The sequence below is a fragment of the Urocampus carinirostris genome, chromosome 3, assembly GCF_059441175.1.
Source record: "Urocampus carinirostris isolate Australia breed hairy pipefish chromosome 3, RoL_Ucar_1.0, whole genome shotgun sequence".
NCBI lineage: Eukaryota > Metazoa > Chordata > Actinopteri > Syngnathiformes > Syngnathidae > Urocampus > Urocampus carinirostris.
Window position 1 is genome coordinate 31,868,690 of NC_142351.1, and position 20,494 is coordinate 31,889,183.

The following is a 20,494-nucleotide window of genomic DNA, read 5'->3' on the forward strand; positions in this document are numbered from 1 at the left end:
CCAAATGATCCTCCTCATTATCATTATTATCATACATGTAGACTTTGACTGGGAAAACATGCAGAGAGTAATCAATACAGCCCAGAAGATCACCAGCTGCTCTCTGCCCACTCCAGAGGACATTGGCTGCTTGTGATACAAAAGCAGAGCCATAAACATTATAAAAGACACTACCCACACGGCCATCACCTCCTCTTGTACGCGCTACAGGTACCGCAAAACAAGGAGAAACCAGCTCAGGGACAGCTCCTTCCCCAGGGCCATCACCACCCTAAACGAGAGCACAAAACTTAAAAAACATATATTGCGACTTATTTTGGTTTTTCCTTTTTTCGTTCTCGCTAAATGCTGTTGCACGAAACTGGGAGAAAATATATTTTTCACTTGTCTTGACTTATTTGGGGGATTTTTTCGCTGCTTAACGTTATGGTACTTCATTTCATTGCAATAGTGTTACGATGCACAATCCTTTTTAATTCATTAATGTTGCACTAATATAATGTGGGCGTGTCTATGCACTACATCGTAAATCTCTTTTTTTTCCTGATAGTCATTTATCTTTTATTCTCTTTAAAGTCTTTATTACATGTTTACTCTGAAGTGCCATGTCTAATCTTATTGCATACAATGTTTACTACGTTGTTATCTCCAGCAGCTCCCGTGTTATTTTTCGATTGTTCTCAGTTATTTTCGATTGTTCTCAGCTTAGGGATGCTGCTGGAAAAGTGAATTTCCCTTCGGGGATGAATAAAGTATCTATCTATCTATCTATCTATCTATCTATCAATGACAATGAAGACATCCATTCATTTTCTCCGCCGCTTATCCTCACTAATGTTGCGGGGGTGCTGGAGCCCATCCCAGTCACCTTCGGGGAGTGGGCAGGGGACACCCTGAACTGGTTGCCTGGAATTGAACCCTGGACCTTTTGCATCACGCAGCACACAATGAAGACAATTCAATTAAATGTGATCAAATTCAGTTGAATGTTGCAAATGAAAATCCACTCGTTTCCACTACCCTGTGGTGCTAAGTTTATAAGGGAAGATAGTGTTGGATTACTTACTTTAGTTTCCTTATCCACAACAAAAATCAGTGAGGTCAGCTAAACACTCTAAAATGGCCATCCTTGTCAAAGTGATAAATGGATTCAAGTTAACACAATAAACGCTAATGCAGTGTGTGCCGTCATTGCAAAACCAGTCAAGTCAAATGCCCGCCGAAACAACACAGGACTAAATGGAGCACACACTGTATAAATGCAGACCATTTACCATTAAAACAACAGTTAAATATGTATTTCCTGACATTTGGTGTTTTATGTACACCTTAATGAAGATTTAACATTTTTTTAGATGGTGAGTAAGCCAGTGCAGTAGTCTCCCCAACCATATGGTCTCATCTGTTGGGCGGCCAACTCAAATATTTGCTTACAGTGTCAAAAACCACATACAACACGTTTTGAGGGTAATACAGTTTTGAAAGCTTTCAATCCTATATCCAATGTATACTTATTATTTCAAAGTCAAAATATTTTTTACCAAATTCCAAATTAAGGGTTCATACACCTTTTTCATGAATAAATATTAATAACTTTACTGAGGTTTTTTAAAGCCAATTTACCAATTGTTCCAGTACCATTAACAGACAAAATCCAGTGTGAATCATGTATAACACAATATATCTGTGATTTACAAATGTTATTTTTAGTCTTCTGCGTGCATTTATCGATAAATTATTTTTTTGATCTTAAATAAATCACGTATATATATTTGTTTTTGAGACAAATCTCTCCCTATTGACCATTTGCACGTGACATCACGTTACCTTCCCAGGCAGAATGAGAGCCATGAAGAATGGCAAAAAGCACCCCAGCTGACAGCGCTTAAATGAGCATTTGAGATTAAATAAATATCAATAACGACAACAGAAGAGTACGACGACGACTTTTTACGATAGTGTTTTAGTGCTGTGCAGACCGGTTCTAATCCCAATTTCCCATTTTATCATATCCCTTTTAAGAAGACGGCGATGTTTATCTGCCATCAGACAGATGGACTGGTGGCAGACCTTAAATGTATTCCAGGATTTGCAGCGAGCATTTTTACAAGGTACGTTTGATGTATTTGAGCAATTTTGTGTTAAATGGGTACGAGCCACGTCAAAGACACTCAATATAGCTACAAATAAGTTAGCTAGTGCTAAGTAGCTAATGTTAGCATCTTACCGTTGCCATTTTTTACTACGTAAACTAGCTGCTTTTATTGCAAATAACAAGAGATTCAAAACTATCATCTTCGGCATATCATACGTATTGAAAACTTGTGCTCTACCATAAAGCTTATCACAGCAATGTGAACGGATAAAACGGGAGACGTACAATCAGAAGATTAGAGATATACATTTCCTCCTGAAGATCAGCACCAGTGTATGGGGATACTCCATTTACAATATAAATGGTACAGATTGTGTGGACTGATGTCAGGCAAGACTGGAGGATTTGGTAAGATCTGTGAATATGTCAAGAGGAAGACGGTATGGGTGGGTAGCTAGGCATACTAATGCTATCCTCAGTTTATTTAAATGCCGCTCTTTGTGCTATCCGAACAGGTGAGCCACCTCATCAGACCACTGCATTGCCAATGGTGTTAAATAGTATAGCTTTTTTTTTGTCTTATCTACCGTTTACCTCAGCCACTGTCAACTGCATTCATGTTGTCGCGTGGGTGCAAAGATTTCATATATCTCATCTCATCTCATTAGCTGCACCGCTTATCCTCAGTAGGGTCGCGGGGGTGCTGGAGCCCATCCCAGCAATCATCGGGCAGTGGGCAGGGGACACCCTGAACTGGTTGCCAGCCAATCGCAGGGCACACGGGGACAGACAACTCACTCGCTCAGTCACACCTAGGGACAATTTGGACCGGCCAATTCAAACCGCATGTTTTTGGAATGTGGGAGGAAACCGGAGTGCCCGGAGGAAACCCACGCAAGCACGGGGAGAACATACAAACTCCGCACAGGAAGTCTGGAGCTGGATTTGAACCCACGCAGGAGGTTCTCATGACTTGAACTGTGCCGCCCGATTTCGTATATATATATATATATATATATATATATATATATATATATATATCTCATCTCATCTCATTAGCTGCACCGCTTATCCTCAGTACGGTCGCAGTGGTGCTGGAGCCCATCCCAGCAATCATCGGGCAGTGGGCAGGGGACACCCTGAACTGGTTACCAGCCAATGGCAGGGCACACGGGCACAGACAACTCACTCGCTTAGTCACACCTAGGGACAATTTGGACCGGCCAATTCACCTGAAATGCATATATATATATATATATATATATATATATATATATATATATATATATATATATATATATATATATATATATATATATATATATATATATATATATATATATATATATATATATATATATATATATATATATATATATATATATATATATATATATATATATATATATATAAGAGGATTGTTAAGGTTACAATGACTTGACACATCTTTTAAATGTGAAGGAGAAAACAATTCAATTGTATCAGGTTAGCCATATTGTATAAAGTCAAGCCAAATGCCATGCCATCCTTAATATGTTCACTTCAAGAGGGAGACATGCACTTTCCCAGAGGAAAGCCAGGTGGCCGAGCCATTATGCTCAGGCTAAGTAAGTAATGATATTGAGCGTCCAAAGTATTTATTGTGAGATGGCTGAGAGAGGTAAGCCCTCTCGCTCATCTGATTGCATATAGATTTGGCCGTAAGTAATCTAAGTTTGTCAAGCTGTTTTGGTAAAACTAAGACCGCAATACTGTTGATGCACAGGCAAACACAGGCAGAAAATCAGAATGCAGAACACAACGGCAACGGATTACCGTTTCATATTTTTGAACATATGTATTTATTTTCTGAACTAGCCATAACTTGTTTACATGGTCTTTGAAAATCCTACTTCGAACGCTCAAAGATGACTTATTGTAAAGTCAGAAGTTTAAATACAGTTGTGGTTTTGGATCAAACAACAAAACATTAAAAAAAAAAATTCTCCTGCTATTTTTGTACAATAATCGTTTCTCACTCACTGAATAAAATGCTGTGTTGATGTATTTTTAGGCTTAAGAAACCCAACCCGCTAAGCAACTGTTAAGTTTTTTAGAAATAGGGTCTTTTTTAAGTTGTTTTTCCAGCAATCATAAGTAGCAAAATATATTATAAAAACCCGGCCAAATGTGTGCTAGTAAATGTGAACTAGACAGATTATTATCTGAGATCGCATGAGTGCTAAGGCTCAAAATGAGAGGAAATGATAATTAGGCTTCTCAAAATGGCAAAACAGGGAGGTTCCCTAATCTGTGGAATGTCACATAATTAAAGAGGGCAGCAGGCAGGCAGTGGCAGACCAGGACAGATAACACATCAAAGATTTGCAGGATGGCACGCCGTGCCCAAACAGTTTAGCCTTAGCATTTTTTTGGCACAATGATCAAATATCAGTCTGCCAGTAGTCCACAACAAAAACAAACAACATCCATATATTCACAAAAAAACTCCAAATCTGAAAGTAGATTAATGAATACCAGTAAAATCCCCGGCGTTGCTCTACCAATAAAAGATTGGATTGGGCTGCTTGAAGCGGCCGGTGGTCGGGAGCTGCAGTACTCAGTTTGGCCACCAGGGGTGTTGGAGACCCCACAAAAGGTGTTCACGCGAAAGCAGATGTTTATCGTGTTAGTATCTATTGGGGGTGCACTGACCCAAACCTAGCTAAAGACAGTCGTGGAGGCTTTTAGTACAACTGTATAAATTTTCACAAAAATCAGTTCAGCCGTTTCGGAGCCTATAAGTCACATACAAACACACAAACACACAAATAAGGCTTTTTAAAGTCGTTTAGATGGATTTAAATCATCATAAAATAGTGACAAAGCCCAGCAAATACAAAAGTAGTAATTGGTGCCCATTAAGTATGCCAAGGTGTCTGCACTAGAACACTCAGTTTATCTTGGGCTGTTTCGGAACATCTTTCACAATTTTTTAAGACTGGGTGGAAACATTGTTTGGCCTGCAAAGGGCAGCTGCCACCAGTGCGTACTTGCCCAAGACACACCACAGGAAATGGTGCCCCTACAACCCTAGTGGATGAGGGAATCATCTATACACATTCCGATTGAAAATTAAAGGGAGCTCATAAACTGAATAAACATTTTGCAGCTTTTGGCCATTTTAAAATGTGAATTTGTCACTAAAACGGTCAATATGGTGTTTTGCTCCAAAAAGCCATCCCAAATCAATCATGCAGCCAGTCCTTTTGCGTCTTGTGACCACGACTGGGTGCATTTCATATGTCGATTTTCCCCCGTAGGCGGAGTAGTCGGCGTTGTATGCTGGGATATATGTAAAGGCTTTTCATTTCCTAACCAATGTGTCAATCATCATTTAAATCGGTCACTATTGGCTGAATTTATTCAGAGGTAAAGGAGGCGGGTCCTTTTTAGCATTTAAAGGCTCGCATAGGCTGAAGCGGGTCAAAACAAAGCCTGTAATTGGCCGAAAAAGATGAATGTGGATCAAACGTTAGGTTGCACTACGGCCTAGAGAAAACATTTTTACTACTGTAGTCTGTATTTGTAAATGGGAATTATGGGGCTAAACAGACAGCCAGCAACAAGCAACGTCCATTAATACAAAGATGCTTCTCGGCTGATTTTTTCTTTTATTAGTCTGCATTATTGAGTGTCGGAATGTTAAGGGGTTAATAAGTTTGACTAAACTATCTGACTGTTTTGTTGAAGATTCCCTGTAGCGCCCTATAGTCCGGTGCACCTTATGTATGGAAAATATATGACGAAAAAATATTTTCAGGGGGTGCGGCTTATAATCCAGTGCGCCTTATAGTGCAGAAAATGTAATTAAAAGTGCAAAACTATATTTCAACTAATTATTTTGCCGGATACCACAAATTTAAAAAAATGCATGGTATGTTTGAAGGCCCAGTGAAGAATCCAAGCTTCTAAGATCTTCTGTTTGTCAAACATTTCTCTAAAAAGGACAAGTAGTATATATTTTCCTAACCAATTGCTTTGCACTCTCAAAATGTTTCACCTTTATGTTAATGTCCATGTTGAGCTCAACTAATGGAAAATAAATCGAAATCAGCGGCTGGGACGAGAGCTTCATGCTGAGCACAGTACGAGGACATGCCCACTCGTGACCTTCAAAGGTGAATTGTTCATATTGTGTTTGTTGAGAATTAATCAAAAATATTTTTAGCCAAACATCCTCTCATCACATACTATTTATTTGATGTATTTCACTTTCTCTAATTTTTTTATTTTGCAATTGACAATTCGGTAGGACATCGTTGCCATTTTTTTTTGCCTCAATTCCAGTATTTACTTGAACAATTAATGTTGGGTTTATTTTGAGGGGATTTGAAAATTATGTTAATAAATCAACACACGTCTCCAGCCAGGAAATATGCTGCATCTTCTAACTCAAACATTTGGTCAAGCTAAAAGATAATGTGTAACAATATTAAGAAAAAGTACATAATTTCTAAAAGCAGAGATTCAAAAATAATTGACATCCAACCTAAAAGTGGCCTCGGACTGCACATTACACCAGCAATTACGCTGGTGTAAAAACACTCATCGGACTTATAGAATATCAATAAATCAATTAGTCAGGCTACATGAATGCATTTCAGTAGTTAAATTATTCAAACACAACAGCATCACCTATCACATATGCAATGAAATAAAATGATCTGCATTTATATAGCGCTTTTCAAGTCAATGACTTCCCAAAGCGCTTTACAGTGTGCTTCACATTTCCCAATAGCGGTCTTGTATTCCAGCCATGTAAGACGCTAACATGCTTATTGGGGGTATTAGGGGTTCAGTGTCTTACCCAAGGACACTTCGACATGTAACACGGAAAAGCCGGGATTCGAACTGGGATCCCTTGATCCCAAGACGAGCGCTCTATCTCCTGAGCTACCGCCGCCCATTATTACCATAGTAGGTCATGTACTCACCGGTATCTACGTAAAGGATACAAAGCAAGTGTAAACAGTTGTGACATTCCACATTTCTGAGCACTTTTAAAGACAACAATTTTGAAAAAAATATGATAATGGCTGACTAAACTCAGCTTGTCATCTACCTCAGCACGGGCTCCCCCCAAGGCTGCGTCCTAAGCCCCTTGCTGTTCACCTTGATGACACACGACTGCGTCCCTAGGTCCGCCACAAACCACATCGTGAAGTATGCTGACGACACAACAGTGGTGGGCCTCATCAGGGATGACAACGACCTGGCCTACAGAGAGGAGGTGGAGCAGTTGGTGGGCTGGTGCAGGGACAACAGCCTGGTCCTGAATGTCGACAAAACTAAAGAGATCATTGTCGACTTTAGGAAAAACCAGCCCAACCATGCCCCACTTTGCATCAACAACAAGGCTGTGGAGGTTGTCAGCAGTATCAAGTTCCTAGGGGTGCACATTACAAACAAACTCACCTGGTCCGTAAACACTGCATCACTGGTTAAGAGGGCACAGCAGCGCCTGTACTTCCTGCGGAGGATGAGGAGAGCCCACCTGCCCCCACCCTCCCTCATTACATTCTACAGGGGCACCATAGAGAGTATCCTGACCAGCTGTATCTCTGTGTGGTGTGGAGGCTGCAGCGCTACCGACTGGGGTAGTGTTAGGAGGGTAACGAGGACAGCAGAGAAAATAATCGGGACTACACTTCCCTCCATTCAGGACATTGGCCAGAAGCACTGCCTATCCCATGCTAAAAACATTACCGGGGACCCCTCTCACCCCCATCATGGACTGTTCACTCTGCTAGCCTCCGGGAAGAGGTACTGCAGTGTGCGGTGCAGGACCACCAGGCTCCGCAATAGTCTAGTCCCCCTGGCCATTAGACTGTTAAATGGTCAATCTAACATATAGTTAACTTAAATCTAAACGGCTGCTAATCTGACTTTTGCACTACTGGCAGTTTTTTTTTATAGCTTGCCACTCCTGCACATTGCTCTCTGCACTATTGTAATTACAGCGTTATTGTTACAGTGTTAATGTTACTGTGTACCTGACTTGTTAACCTGACTGCCCATTTTGCGCATCTGGTTAGCTACTCTTCTTGCACTATCGGAACTATGGTAAAATACTATACGTAGCCAAAATACAATACAACATTATTTATATCTGTACATTCAAGGAAACTGTGGGGGTCAGATGCATCGACATTTCGTTCTGTATACACGTGTACTAGAATGACAATAAAGTAGATCTGAATCTGAATCTGAATCTGAATCTGAATCTTTAAGGTCAAATAAGATAGAAATTAAGACGGCAGGCAAATAGGAGCAAAAACAAGACAAAACATTTGAGCAAATAAATATTTAGTCAACTAATTTAGCAAGTTCTCCCACCTGAAAATATTAGAGTAAATGTCAACATAGGTAAACCACAATCATAAGACAAAATGTGAAAAATAAACAGAAAATCAAATTGTTTGATTTGAAATATATTTATATTAGCAAATCGTGCTAGAAAATAAGTATTGGGTCATTACAAAAATTTCACCCTAATACTGTTATGTACTATCTGTTGACAATAACGGAGGCCAAACGTCTTCTGAAACTCTTTAACAAGCCTTTCGCACAATGTTGCTGGTATTTTGGCCCATTCCTCTATGAAGATTCCCTCTAGACCAGGGGTGGCTAACCCGGTCCTGGAGAGCCGCACGTCCTGCATGTTTTGGAGGTTTCTCTGCTCCAACACAGGTGACGCCAATTTTCAGCTTGTTAGCAGGCTATGTGAGAGCTTGATAACGATCTAGGTGATTGGAATCTAGATTCTTAGATTACTATTTCATCTGTCAGGAAATACAGCTGACCAATTTTGCTTAGCATTGGGTAAAACAGGATTATAACCTTGATCGCGGTAGGGAGAGCACTAATTTTGAACCCCTAGACCACTAGGATTCTAGGTGACATCGTTTTATCTCATCCCCACACTGTTTTATTTACGCTGCCATGTTGTGCAACATTATAATTGAGCATTATGGGATAAGGTTCAACCAGTACAACATTGTTACTGTACAACATGGTACTGTGGGTAAAAATAATTTGATGATGAGGTGAAATGTAATGCCTTTTCCAATTGTTTCTAGATCCCTAGTGTTTTAGTGATTACACAGTGAATTTAGGCTTATTATTATTATTATTATTTTATCACAAAAAAATTCAGACATGATACCGGTCTGTGGTACAGAAAAGCTTGCAAACTACTGCACAAAATTATGAGCTTCATTTCAAAAAATACTAGTCAGGCCCTCAGCTCATAGCTTATATTTTTATTTTTCCCTTCCATTCATATGACTTTGAATCCTCCGACTTAACCTTTAAAACCATATCAGTTAAATTTCTATGGAAGCATTGTAAAAATGACATAAATAGCTTTTTGACTTGGCATTTTTAGCTTGGGATCCTCCTTGAAATTCACGTCAGCACAATATTATGGCACCACTGACATGAATTAAAGAGAAAAATGCTAATCCAGAGAACTGGAGATTGCGAATGTAAGTGCAAGGGACTCGAATTGACAAAAAATGAGGCAACAGTTTGCAACAAATTGGCTCAACCACAACCGAGTCTATTACATGTGAGATAATGACTTCCAGATCCAAGCTCATTGATGTCCCCAAAATGAGAAAACAGACTGACAAATATTTGATACTGATGGCCAGGTAATATTAGAGGGTGTTTGAGAAGGAAATCACAGTTGCTCTCACATATAATATAATCCTCTCACACATGCACAACTATCCCTCATACAGAGTCAGTCATACCATGCACAAACACTAATATACTCTCTCACTAAAAATACTACAGTATACTCTTTCACACACAGGGTTATACTCTCATACACACACTACTTTGCTCTCACCGTTATACTACAATTCTATCACACACACACTCCTATAGAATATCACACACTTACAAACACACACACACTATTATGCTCTCACACACACACTTCTATTCTTTTTCATTGTAGAGGTTTTTCCCACCTAGTGTAAATGATCACTTACCTTCTCAGTGTGGTTTTAGTTAAGGTACTTTTGGTTACCATGACAATGCAGATTAATATGTGTGTGTATATGTTGTACAGTTCGACAAATTTGCTCGTAGTGTAGTCGTTTGAGTGAGAAAGTATAGTAGTATATGTGAGAATATAGTAGTATGTGTGTAAAAGATTATAGTAGTACTGTATGTGAGTATGAAAGTATAGTAGTGTGAGTATGAAAGTATAGTAATATGTGTGAGAGAGCATAGTAGTGTGTTTGAGATTATGGTAGTATGTCGTGTCTGAAACTCATGACAAAAAGTTACCGGACACCGGGGCAGACAATAAAGTTGCCTGCCCCATTTTTCACAACTTGAAACGCAATAAGACGAGTCATCGTAAAAAAGCCATTATTACTAAGTATTAAGGATTGATAATCAGAATATATAACAGAACTTTAAAATTAGGTTTATTATTAATCTACTTATAACATTCATTGCATGTATAGGACATCACTGTTTTCCATCTGCCATCAGTATGTACCTGTATTTACTCATCTTCATTCAGGCAATGTTTGCGTTGTGTCGTCTGCTACAAGCCACGTGAACTTCTCTTTCTACGATGCTTTTATTGTACGTTGACGTTTTGTAGCATCAAAAATGTTGTTAGCTTCTTTTGAATATTTCTTCTTGGGCTGAGATTTTGGCTTGATTCCTAATCACTTATCCATTTTTTTGTGTTCTCTGTGCGTCTACTTTGGAAAATGATATGCAAACGCACGACCTTATAAGGAAAGTCCGGAAGCATGAAGTTATTTGATGCAGGCTTCTGATTGGCTGCCGAGTATGCAAATTGCCAAACGAACCGAAATTCCGAAATTTCCAAACCGAACGAAGATTTAGAAATCGGAATAAATGTTTGATTTGAAAAATAATCTTTTTTTTTCCCCTTGAAAAAGTTGTTGGCCACCCTGGCGAGACGTTTTGTAAGTTGTATGCCCGAAGTAAAAGATGCACGCCCCGGGCATCCGGCCAGACATTATTTCAGTCACTGAAGAGAGTATAGTGATATGTAAATAACTATAGTAGCATGTGTGAGAGAGTATAGTAACTGGACAACATGTAAGCCCGAATGAGGCCGAACCCAATTGATTAACTTGATTAGAAGGAACTAGCCCGAAGTAAACCCGAAGCCTTTTTTTTAGTGTGCATTTCGAATGAGGTACACAGCTTCTGATTTACTTGGGGCCGAATCCCTCAAATGAGTGTGCACTCTAAAAGTGCAGAGGCGAAATGAACACTTCCGCGCATTTCAGCGAAGTGCAGCGAGATGAAACTGCATGAAATAACAACAAAAAGAAAATCAGATTCTGGAAATCGCAAGCTACAAATAGTGAAATATTTGGCCGAAAAGCAGAAAGTTTGTGAAGCTTGTAAGCTATTGGCGAGAAGCGGAAACAACTTCGGACGTAAGGGACGAAGAGGTAGAAAGAGGAAGCGGCGCATCTTCTACTTTGACACCGAGGATAATTAGTTCTTTGGGTTTTCGTGATTTAGAGTTAAACTGATAGTTTGGAAAGCATGTTTTTTATGATAAATTTATCTCAATAATGTAACTTTGTCGCCAAAGTGCGTTACTCAAGTAAAAGTACAGTTACTTCTGAAATATATTACTCAAGTAAAAGTAAAAAGCAGTCATGTAAAGAATGAAATGAGTAAAAATATGTGCATGTTGTGCAGATCCTCCACAAAGAAAATAACAACCCACCCAAAAAAACAAAAGCACGAGACTTAATGAACGAAATTTTAAGCCCTCACCGGCCCAAGTTTCAGGTGGAGGCCCAAGATCTTCGGCCTCACATAAGGTAAGTATGCTGTCAAGGCCCGCTTGCACATGTTCACACTGTCCATGAAGGGAAGAAAATGGAAGCAAACTGACTGCTCTGTTACAATCTGAGAAACACTTGCACGCACTCACCAGAGCGGCCGTATAAAGTAAACATTATGACATGGGCTGTAAACATTTATTTCTCTCCTAGACTTACTTCCCCTATCATCCTCACATACCTGAAACTGTACGTCCCCCTAAAGCAACAATATGTAGGATGATGATCATAAAGTAGCAGGGATGTAGCTGCAAGATAACTGATACCCAATTTTAGCGCTCTATAAGCAGCCTGACATAAAATGCTCCTTTGCCTGTCAAGCGCTTGATGTTTCCCCTCAAACATAAAACAACTCGGCTTTTCTTTGGCTGCTACAAATGGGGAACTATTTTTCTTTTACATGAAAAGGTAACAACCTGGATAAATGACGCTCTTAGCCTCACCTTGCTACACGTAGATACCTAAAAGAATAATCAAATACTATCAGATATCAATCCTTTATAAATCCCCGTAGCACCGATGTAATTGCATTTCATCTTCAACTGCCAGACGTTTTTCTTTGTAGCTATATAAGTATAGGACCTATCAAAAGAAAGCTTGAACCCTCATCTTTCATGAGAAAAAATTATGTTTCTAGCTTTCAGCATTGTAAAGTAAACAACAATTGAAAATTACTGAGTTTCTTGAAAACAGCTTTTTGTGAAAGGAAACCCTTTGAAAGACGAGGCAAAAACATAAGAAGAAAAATGGTAACCTCAAGGTCTGCGTTATTTGCTTTGTGGCACTCGTTTTCAGGTGCACTACTCAACATAGCGACGTCTAGTAGTCAAATATTACACAGTGTATTTAAAACTGTTTTACTCCATCTTGTAAGATGTGTCAAAAGTAGGAGACAGGGGGGTTGACGAGGTAAAAAAAATCATAAATCACGTTTTTGTGTGAAAACAATGGGAATTTCTACTTGGCTCTAACTACAAATACAAACATAATGTTCAGTACAACTGCCACTGTGAACATGCGCATACTGTAGACTACTATTCAAAGGTTTGGGGTCGCTATGAAATGTCATTATTTTCTTTGAAAAAAAACAGTTTTTTTCAATGAAGGTAACATGAACCTAATCAGAAATACACTCCGTAGACTGTTAATGTGGTAAATGACTATTTAAGCTGCAAATTTTTGGTTCATCGGTATATAATGGCCCATTTCCAGCAACCAGGACTCCAGTGGTATAATATTACATTGTGTTTGCTAATTGCTTTAGAAGGCTAACGGATGATTGGAAAACCCTTGTGCAATAATGTAAGCACAGTTAAAACGGTTTAACTGGGTAGAGCAACTATGAATTTGACCTCTGAGCCTCTCTGGAGCATCACGTTTGTGGGTGTGATTAAACTTCTAAAATTTCCAGAAAAAAAGAACTTTCGCCTGAAAGACGACTTTCTATTCTTGCTCTAAAAAATGAAGGCTATTCCAAGTGAGACACACTCTCAATCGGTACGAACCTCATCTCAAGTCAAGTTTGACCCTTGGGGGCTTTTATAAAGGGGCGAAGCAACTTTGCTTATTTTCACTTTTCGCAGGGGGTTCTGGTCCCTATTAACCGCAATAACCAAGGGAACTCTGCCTTTTAAACGGTCAATTTCTGACAATAAATACGTTAACGCAAATGTCAAACCGCAGACATATGCAGGCAACCGATATGCAAATGAATGAAGGCATGCAAAATTAGGTCAAAGACCTTCAGTCTCTCCCTACAAAGTAAGCATGGCTAGCGGGCACTCTTCATATTGAGACCCTAGAATGTGTCAAAATGAGACAAAGAATAACAAAAAGACGGAGGTGAAAAACTAACTCAAATAGACCCACAGTGAGTGGGAGGTGCTTAAGTGAAGATTATGCATGTAAGGTAGAAAAGGGGGGGGAAAGAAGACAGAGCTTATGTGTGGACTTTGTCTAAAAGAGGATCATGACGGACCTGAGTGGAGCTGAGCTGAGCCAGCATGGCAAATCCCAGCATGCACCTGTGGCCTGAGTCGCATCACGCCGCACAAACACACATTTTCACGCTGTCAAGGCTGGGAGGATGATTTCGGAACGCCGAGCATCCTCTCGGAATATCGAGTGGATTTCCCGCTTTTTGCTTTCATCCAGTTATTCATTTGGGAATAATGTCTGACTGAGTCTGGATGGCCAGGAAAACATGTTATGTGTCCTGATTAATTTACCAAGCGGTTGCTTTTATACACAGGACCTTCTTATATTGTTTTTTATTGGCTATTATATATGCATCAGTGAGCACATTCCCTAAGTCCTAGAGTTGCAGCCTCCCTCCCTTCATTAGTGGAATGCAAGCAAGTTGATGCCTCGAGGTGGTGACAATTTGTCAAAACGCTTGCAAGGCTAACAAGAAGTTTCTCAAAGTTTTACAAAATCCTTTTAGTTTTGTACTATTTTTTATTTACTCTTGCTTTTTCTAAATAACTAACTGGCAATAAAATCCGCCCTCTACTCATTGATACATAAACACATTTCAGAAGTGTTGTATGTGCTGCTTCTTATCAAACTGCTGCTTATCAGAATGGGCCATGGATAAGGCCAAACACTGCCGATAACACACAAATACATATGCAAAAAACGTGTCTCAATGTTCTGAGTAGGATTTTTTAGATATTTGTAGTATGTAGTACGCAAAATGAGAAAAAAATAATGATTAAAATGAGCACTAATCTGTTATAGATAAAGGTGTGCTAATGGTATAGTAGAGTATTCAATATTTGGTCAGAATACCAGTTCGCAATGTCAGAAAATGATCAAACAATGTCAAGAAATTTGAAGTAAATACTGTGTTTTAAGTCAATCACAAAGATATGTTATCTGACTGATACTGGTGAAATGTGAGATTGGGGAGGGGACGTTTGTGCATCAAAGGTTGCCGCGACAACTCCAACAGAGGGGGTACGCCCCTCCCAAGAGACCGGAACCCAGAGCTGGTACACGTCTCACTTTGCAAGGGCAGTCTGAATTTGGCCAGCCAGAAAGTAGGAGGGCAAGTCCTGACAGGAGGAGTTGGATTAAAATACTGGCCGGTCCTGTCCAAGTCTCAGCTCAACAAGCAGCCAGAGAACCTTGCCAAGTCAGCAGCCAAGCTTGATCAAGCTAGCGGCCAAACCAGTGGTACAAAGCCAGCAACCTCAGAGAAGCCTCAAGCCGCCAGCAGTAAACTTCTCCTTCAACACTCTGCATCCAGTGGTCCTCATCGCTCTACAGCCGTGGACATAAAGACTGAGCCGTTATCTTCATCGAAGCAGAATTTTGGAGAACATCTCGTTGTTGCTAGGTGTTGGTATTGGTGTGACGTAAAAGGGGGAACTCTATCAAAATACAATAACGTAATAAACAAGCCAATGTTGTTGTCTTTCCAAATGGTGCCAGGTTTCAAGTTCTCAACTTCTGGTTTTGTTTTGTTTTATTTTCTTGTTATTTTTTTGTGTTCTATTCAAGCTTCTTCAGGATATGAAAAGGAAAAGAAAAGTCCATAAAACCAAAAGTGTGTGTGTGCCTTGATTAAAGAATATTGAACTATCAAAACCGGTAAAAAGAAAAACTAAACAAGGTTTTTCATCCGTTTTCCTGACATGTTGATCTAAAAATGTATGTGGTGCTCCAAAAAGGCGAGACGAGTTTTGAAAAGAATAAACTTGGCTCTTTAATTCAATTGGTCAATAAATTGTTAGAAAAATGTATTTACCCCTCATATTTGCTACAGTAATATATCCCATTTTAATAATCATTTACAACCATTATTACAAAAAAATAACTACAGTAATCTTGCTTATTCTAGGTAAGTTTTATTCTTATTTTACTGAGAAAAGAAAAAAAACGTTGAAAAATATAGTCACAGACACCTCGCTACTTCATGTATCGGTTATCACTAGTTCACCGCTGCTCAGATTTTTAACTAAATTATCTTTATTGTCATTGATATCCCCAAAAAATGGCATTGGGTCCTGCAGCATACAGTACACAGCAAAGACTATCACAGGGGCAGCTATTGTGAGTCAAAGTGTAGGGCGGGCGCACAAGTCAATAAGTCCACCTAAAAGAATCTGCAAAGCACGGCGACAGCTAGTATTTTAGTGGCTCATTACACTGAAAAGAAATTAATCAATCAAATCAGACTCTGAGGAAAGTCAAAAGAGCACAAACAAATAGTAATCACCACCAGGTGGTACGTGAATTGTTATCAGGTACAGAAAAAGGACTGAGGCCGCGTCGGGAGAAAAAGCAAGAGTGGTGTTGCTGCGGCCCACTAACAACCATTACAAGCCAACCCTACAGAGCCTGTATTTCACCAACGCCAGATCGATAACCCATGAAACTGATGACCGGGGGCTACAATTGTGGGAAACTGTTACATTCGAGACGGTTGTATTTTATTTATCGCAGACACCTGGCTCAGTCTGAGGATTCCCGATGCTAGCGTGCAGTTAACCAGCTGCTCTCTAAATTGTTTGCTTACACTGAAAAGAGAAGCCTTCTCATTTTGTTGTACTTTTGTATAATGACAACTAAAAGCATTCATTCAACTGCAATTATGTGTTATGTATTTTTATTTGTAGATCTGTAGTTATTATCTTGTTACAGTCATATACTCTCAGTCGGTAAGGAAGTCATCTTGAGGAAAGTTTGACCTTTAGGGGCTTTTATAAAGTGGCTTTGTGGGGTGTTTTGGTCCCCCTTTAACAGCATAACTGAGGGATAGCAGTATATATAAATACTTTAAAAATAAACAAAATTTTCTCCCAATAGGGTTTTTTATTTTCATTCGCCGTTCCAGTCTTGGACATTTTTTTCAGGATTTCAGTTCTTACTTAAGTTTATTTTTTCCAATTTTTACTTTTTGTTTTATGCATGGGAGGTGCTCTCAGGTATTCATATTTTTGTTAACTTTTCAATATTGGAATTATTATTATTCCGAATTCTATAATTTAACTGTTGGGATGCGATAATGGCCTTGACTACTTTCATACCTAAAATGCGATTATGGCAGTACTGTAAGAAATTGTGCTGTGATTATCGCATACAATATCATTTTAAAATCTAGTATTTTTCATTAATGTTTCCTATAAACTCATCAGACGTATGTAAGGCCATTATCACATGAGAAATCTAAACAGTAAGGCCAAAGGATTGTTTTGACAAACTCCGAATGTGGTATCAATACTAATTAATTGCTGAATTCTAAAAAATAGACTAAGTGAAAGTATGTTTTTCAAAACTCAACAAAAGCAATAAATGTCAGGAATGCCGTTTTCGCATGGGGTTAACATTATGCTTTGTCTATTGTAGCCCACGCAACATCTTTTGCAGCCTGGTCATCTTGTGGGGGGGTTATCTCATATGTGACCCCTTCTCAAGGTTTGTTTATTTTCCCAGTTTTTCATTGACCTTATAGAGGTTTCAGATTAGGGGATGTTGCAATCGTGTCTGTGCTGCCCATAGAGACTCTGTAATAAAAGGGCTATACAAATAATTGACTTGACTGCCGTTCTGCTCATGCGATAGCTATCTCATGATGTCACATCCCTCAAATAAACATAAGAAAGGATCTACATTTTTTTCACAAAAAATAATCAAAATAGTGAACAGCAATCCCTCGCTATAACGCGACTCAAATACATTAAATACATGTTTACAGATACAGTACACAGAGCTCTTTTATATTAAACGAATGCCTTGGTGTTTAAAAACGATCTGTTGTTTGCTTTCAATAATTAATTGTATACATTAAGGAATTTAATGTATTTTGCCTATTAGATATTTTAGGGGAGAATGTAACCCTCATGCTAAACAAGGGTTCACCTGATACACTTACAAAACATACAGTGTACATTGTTCAGTACAAAACCATGATGTTTTGATTGATTTTGAGGATGGGATCTGTTCAAGACGTTTCGGTTTCGTTCAAACTGAAACGGTGATTTGATGTACGAGTGCATGTGAAACTAATCCAGCTCGCAAGACAAAGCAACGGTGTCATTGAGTGAGAGGAGAGGAAAGATTTCTGTCTTTTTTCGGGTGACGAGAGGAAAAATAGACGGTATAGTGATGTGTCGTTAGCAAACATAATGGTTCTTTGTCAATGAGGGGGCCGGCTCCTGTCCCGACGTTTTCTCTCTCTCCCTTTCTCTCTCTTTCTTGCTGTGGTTTCTCTCTCCCTCCCTCTCTCTCTTTCTCTCTCTTTTCTTTCCCTCTCTGTCTCTATCTATTTCTCTCTCCCTTTCTCTCTCTGTCACGCTGTGGGTTCTCTGTCTATTATCTCTTTCTCTCTCTTTCTTGCTATGTCTATCTCTCTCGACCTCTCTTTTCCCTTTATTTTTCTTGCTTCGACTTTCTCTTTTTTCCATTTCTCTTTCTTGCTTTTGTTCTCTTAGTTTTTCAGTCTCTCTCTTTCTCACTCTTACTTTTTCTCTTTATCACTCTTTATTTCTCGCTCCCTGTTTCTTTTCCTCTTTGTCTCTTTTTCTCTCGTACATTCTGTCTCTCTCTCGCTCTCTGCCTATCTCATCCTCCCGCTCTCTTCTTTCCCTCTTCCTTGCTCTTTCTTTCTCTCTCCTTTTCTCTGCCTTTCTTTCTCCCACTCAGTCCATTTCTCTCTTTCTCTATCTCTTTCTTGCTATGTCTATTTCTTTATATCTCTCTTTTACTTGCTTTGACTTTTTCTTTTTGTCTTTTTCTTTATGGCGGTCTCCCTCTCTGAATTTCAGTCTCTCTTTCTCACTCTCTCTTTCTCTATTTCTCACTCCATTTTCCCCTCTCTTTCCCTCTCTCTCTCTCTCTGGTTTTCTCTTCCTCTCTATTTTTTTTCTCCCTCCTTTTCTTTCTTACAGTCTCTCTCTCTCTTTCTCTCTCTCTCTCTCTCTCTCTCTACTTTCCTCTTCCTCTCTTTCTCTCTCTTTCTCTTTTTCTACCTCTCTGTCTTTCCCTCCCTCTTTCTCATTCCCTTTCACTCTTTCTGTCTCTCCCGAAGGTGCTGGTGACTGGTCAGTACGAGTGGTGTCATTTTTGTTTGTTTAGTATAAACAAGTTTAAAACATGTACAAGTTCACTGTGTATTTAGGCAAAAAGGCTGTTATATAATAGTAGCAGAAATCGTTTCAAAAGTAATTAAATTGCTTCACAATGTTCCTTTATTGTTGGTAAATTGTCGTTAAAATCAAGTGATCCCACCGGGGAGACCCTCCCCGGTGTGAAATGTCCCCTCCTCGCGCAATCGTTAATAAAACGACTTCTTTAGAAAGAACCGTAATCCCCATCACTAATAAACAGGTGTTGGGCGCCTGTTGCAAAGCGTCACCCAACCGCACCACATGCAGAGGAATGTTTTGCAGCGTGCCAGGCGTGCGTATTTGGACTTTATTTAAGAAACCGGTAGGACTCCCGTTGGTTCGGTCAAATGCTTAGCGACAGACATCGCAGACCGGCTCCCGAATGGACTTTGTTGGACTCTTAACAAAAAGAGGACACACCTGAACAGCGCGCAGCTCCAGTATATCCCCAACATGTTGTCCGCCCCTAATCCGGCCGAGGTGCTCGTCAGAACAGAACACGTGAACACAAAAGCGATAATCCAGTTCAACTCTGCGAGGACCTCAACGTCCGCGAGCGTCCGAAGAAGGACAAAAACGCGTCAAGCAGACCATTCCGTTCTCACAAACAGTCCCGCTCAAGTCTCGGCGCCGATGACTCCTCCTCCCGCATCCTCCTCCTCCTCTTTTTCCTCCTTTCTCTCCCTTTCCTTGGATTTGAAGAGCTCTCCATCCCCGAGCCACTCTAAAGCAGGGGTGGGCAAACTTTTTGGGCTGCATTGGTTTGAAAACATAATTGTGTGCCGGAGGAAAAAATAAATTGATTAATGAAGTATTTAATTTTTGTATATGCCGATAGACAGTCTTAAATCCGACACCTTGGCAATACATGAAGAGAATAGATAACGTCAACCATTCCATTTGTTTTCTTGTTTAAATTTACCTGCTTACAGTTTCTGTTTCATTGTTTATACATACATACAGTATGTAAAGAAAAAAGTATCAAATTGGTTTTAAAAAACACAAAATAGACAGAAATATATTTATTTAAGAATAACAACTTTCACTGAGAGTGCGAGTGTCATGATCCAGCATGCCAACATTTGCCAAAGGGCACCTTAGTCTCTGCAGGATCCCAGTATAAAAGTATAGTACCGACAGCTTCCTTTTCAGGGTCATTATGATATAACTTGCAGTGGACCCAAAAACAGGGAAGCAGAAACGGACCCATTCGCGTAGACGTACTCACAATTTATTGGGGGAAGAGGAGGAGGGCGCACAATCGATCCGGGAATCGATGGTCGCAGGAGAGGATTAGAAATCCACTCAAAAGAAAAGAATGTCCAACGGACATCAGACCAAAATCAAAACATGATCAAATACGGGCAGATTCACAGAAGTAGGCA

General features: G+C 39.5%; 1 protein-coding gene across 1 annotated transcript in view; it reads right to left on the reverse strand.

Moving 5' to 3' along the window:
• The window catches only part of dmd (dystrophin), a 244,093-nt gene extending 223,826 nt beyond the window's left edge, over positions 1-20,267 (reverse strand). Inside the window, exons 1-2 of the mRNA XM_088329820.1 lie at positions 20,244-20,267; positions 19,530-19,575 (exon numbers count right to left, since the gene is read on the reverse strand). Coding sequence (XP_088185946.1) covers positions 19,530-19,575; positions 20,244-20,267 — 70 coding nt within the window. The remainder of the gene's footprint in view (positions 1-19,529; positions 19,576-20,243) is intronic.
• Positions 20,268-20,494: the final 227 nt, after the last annotated feature.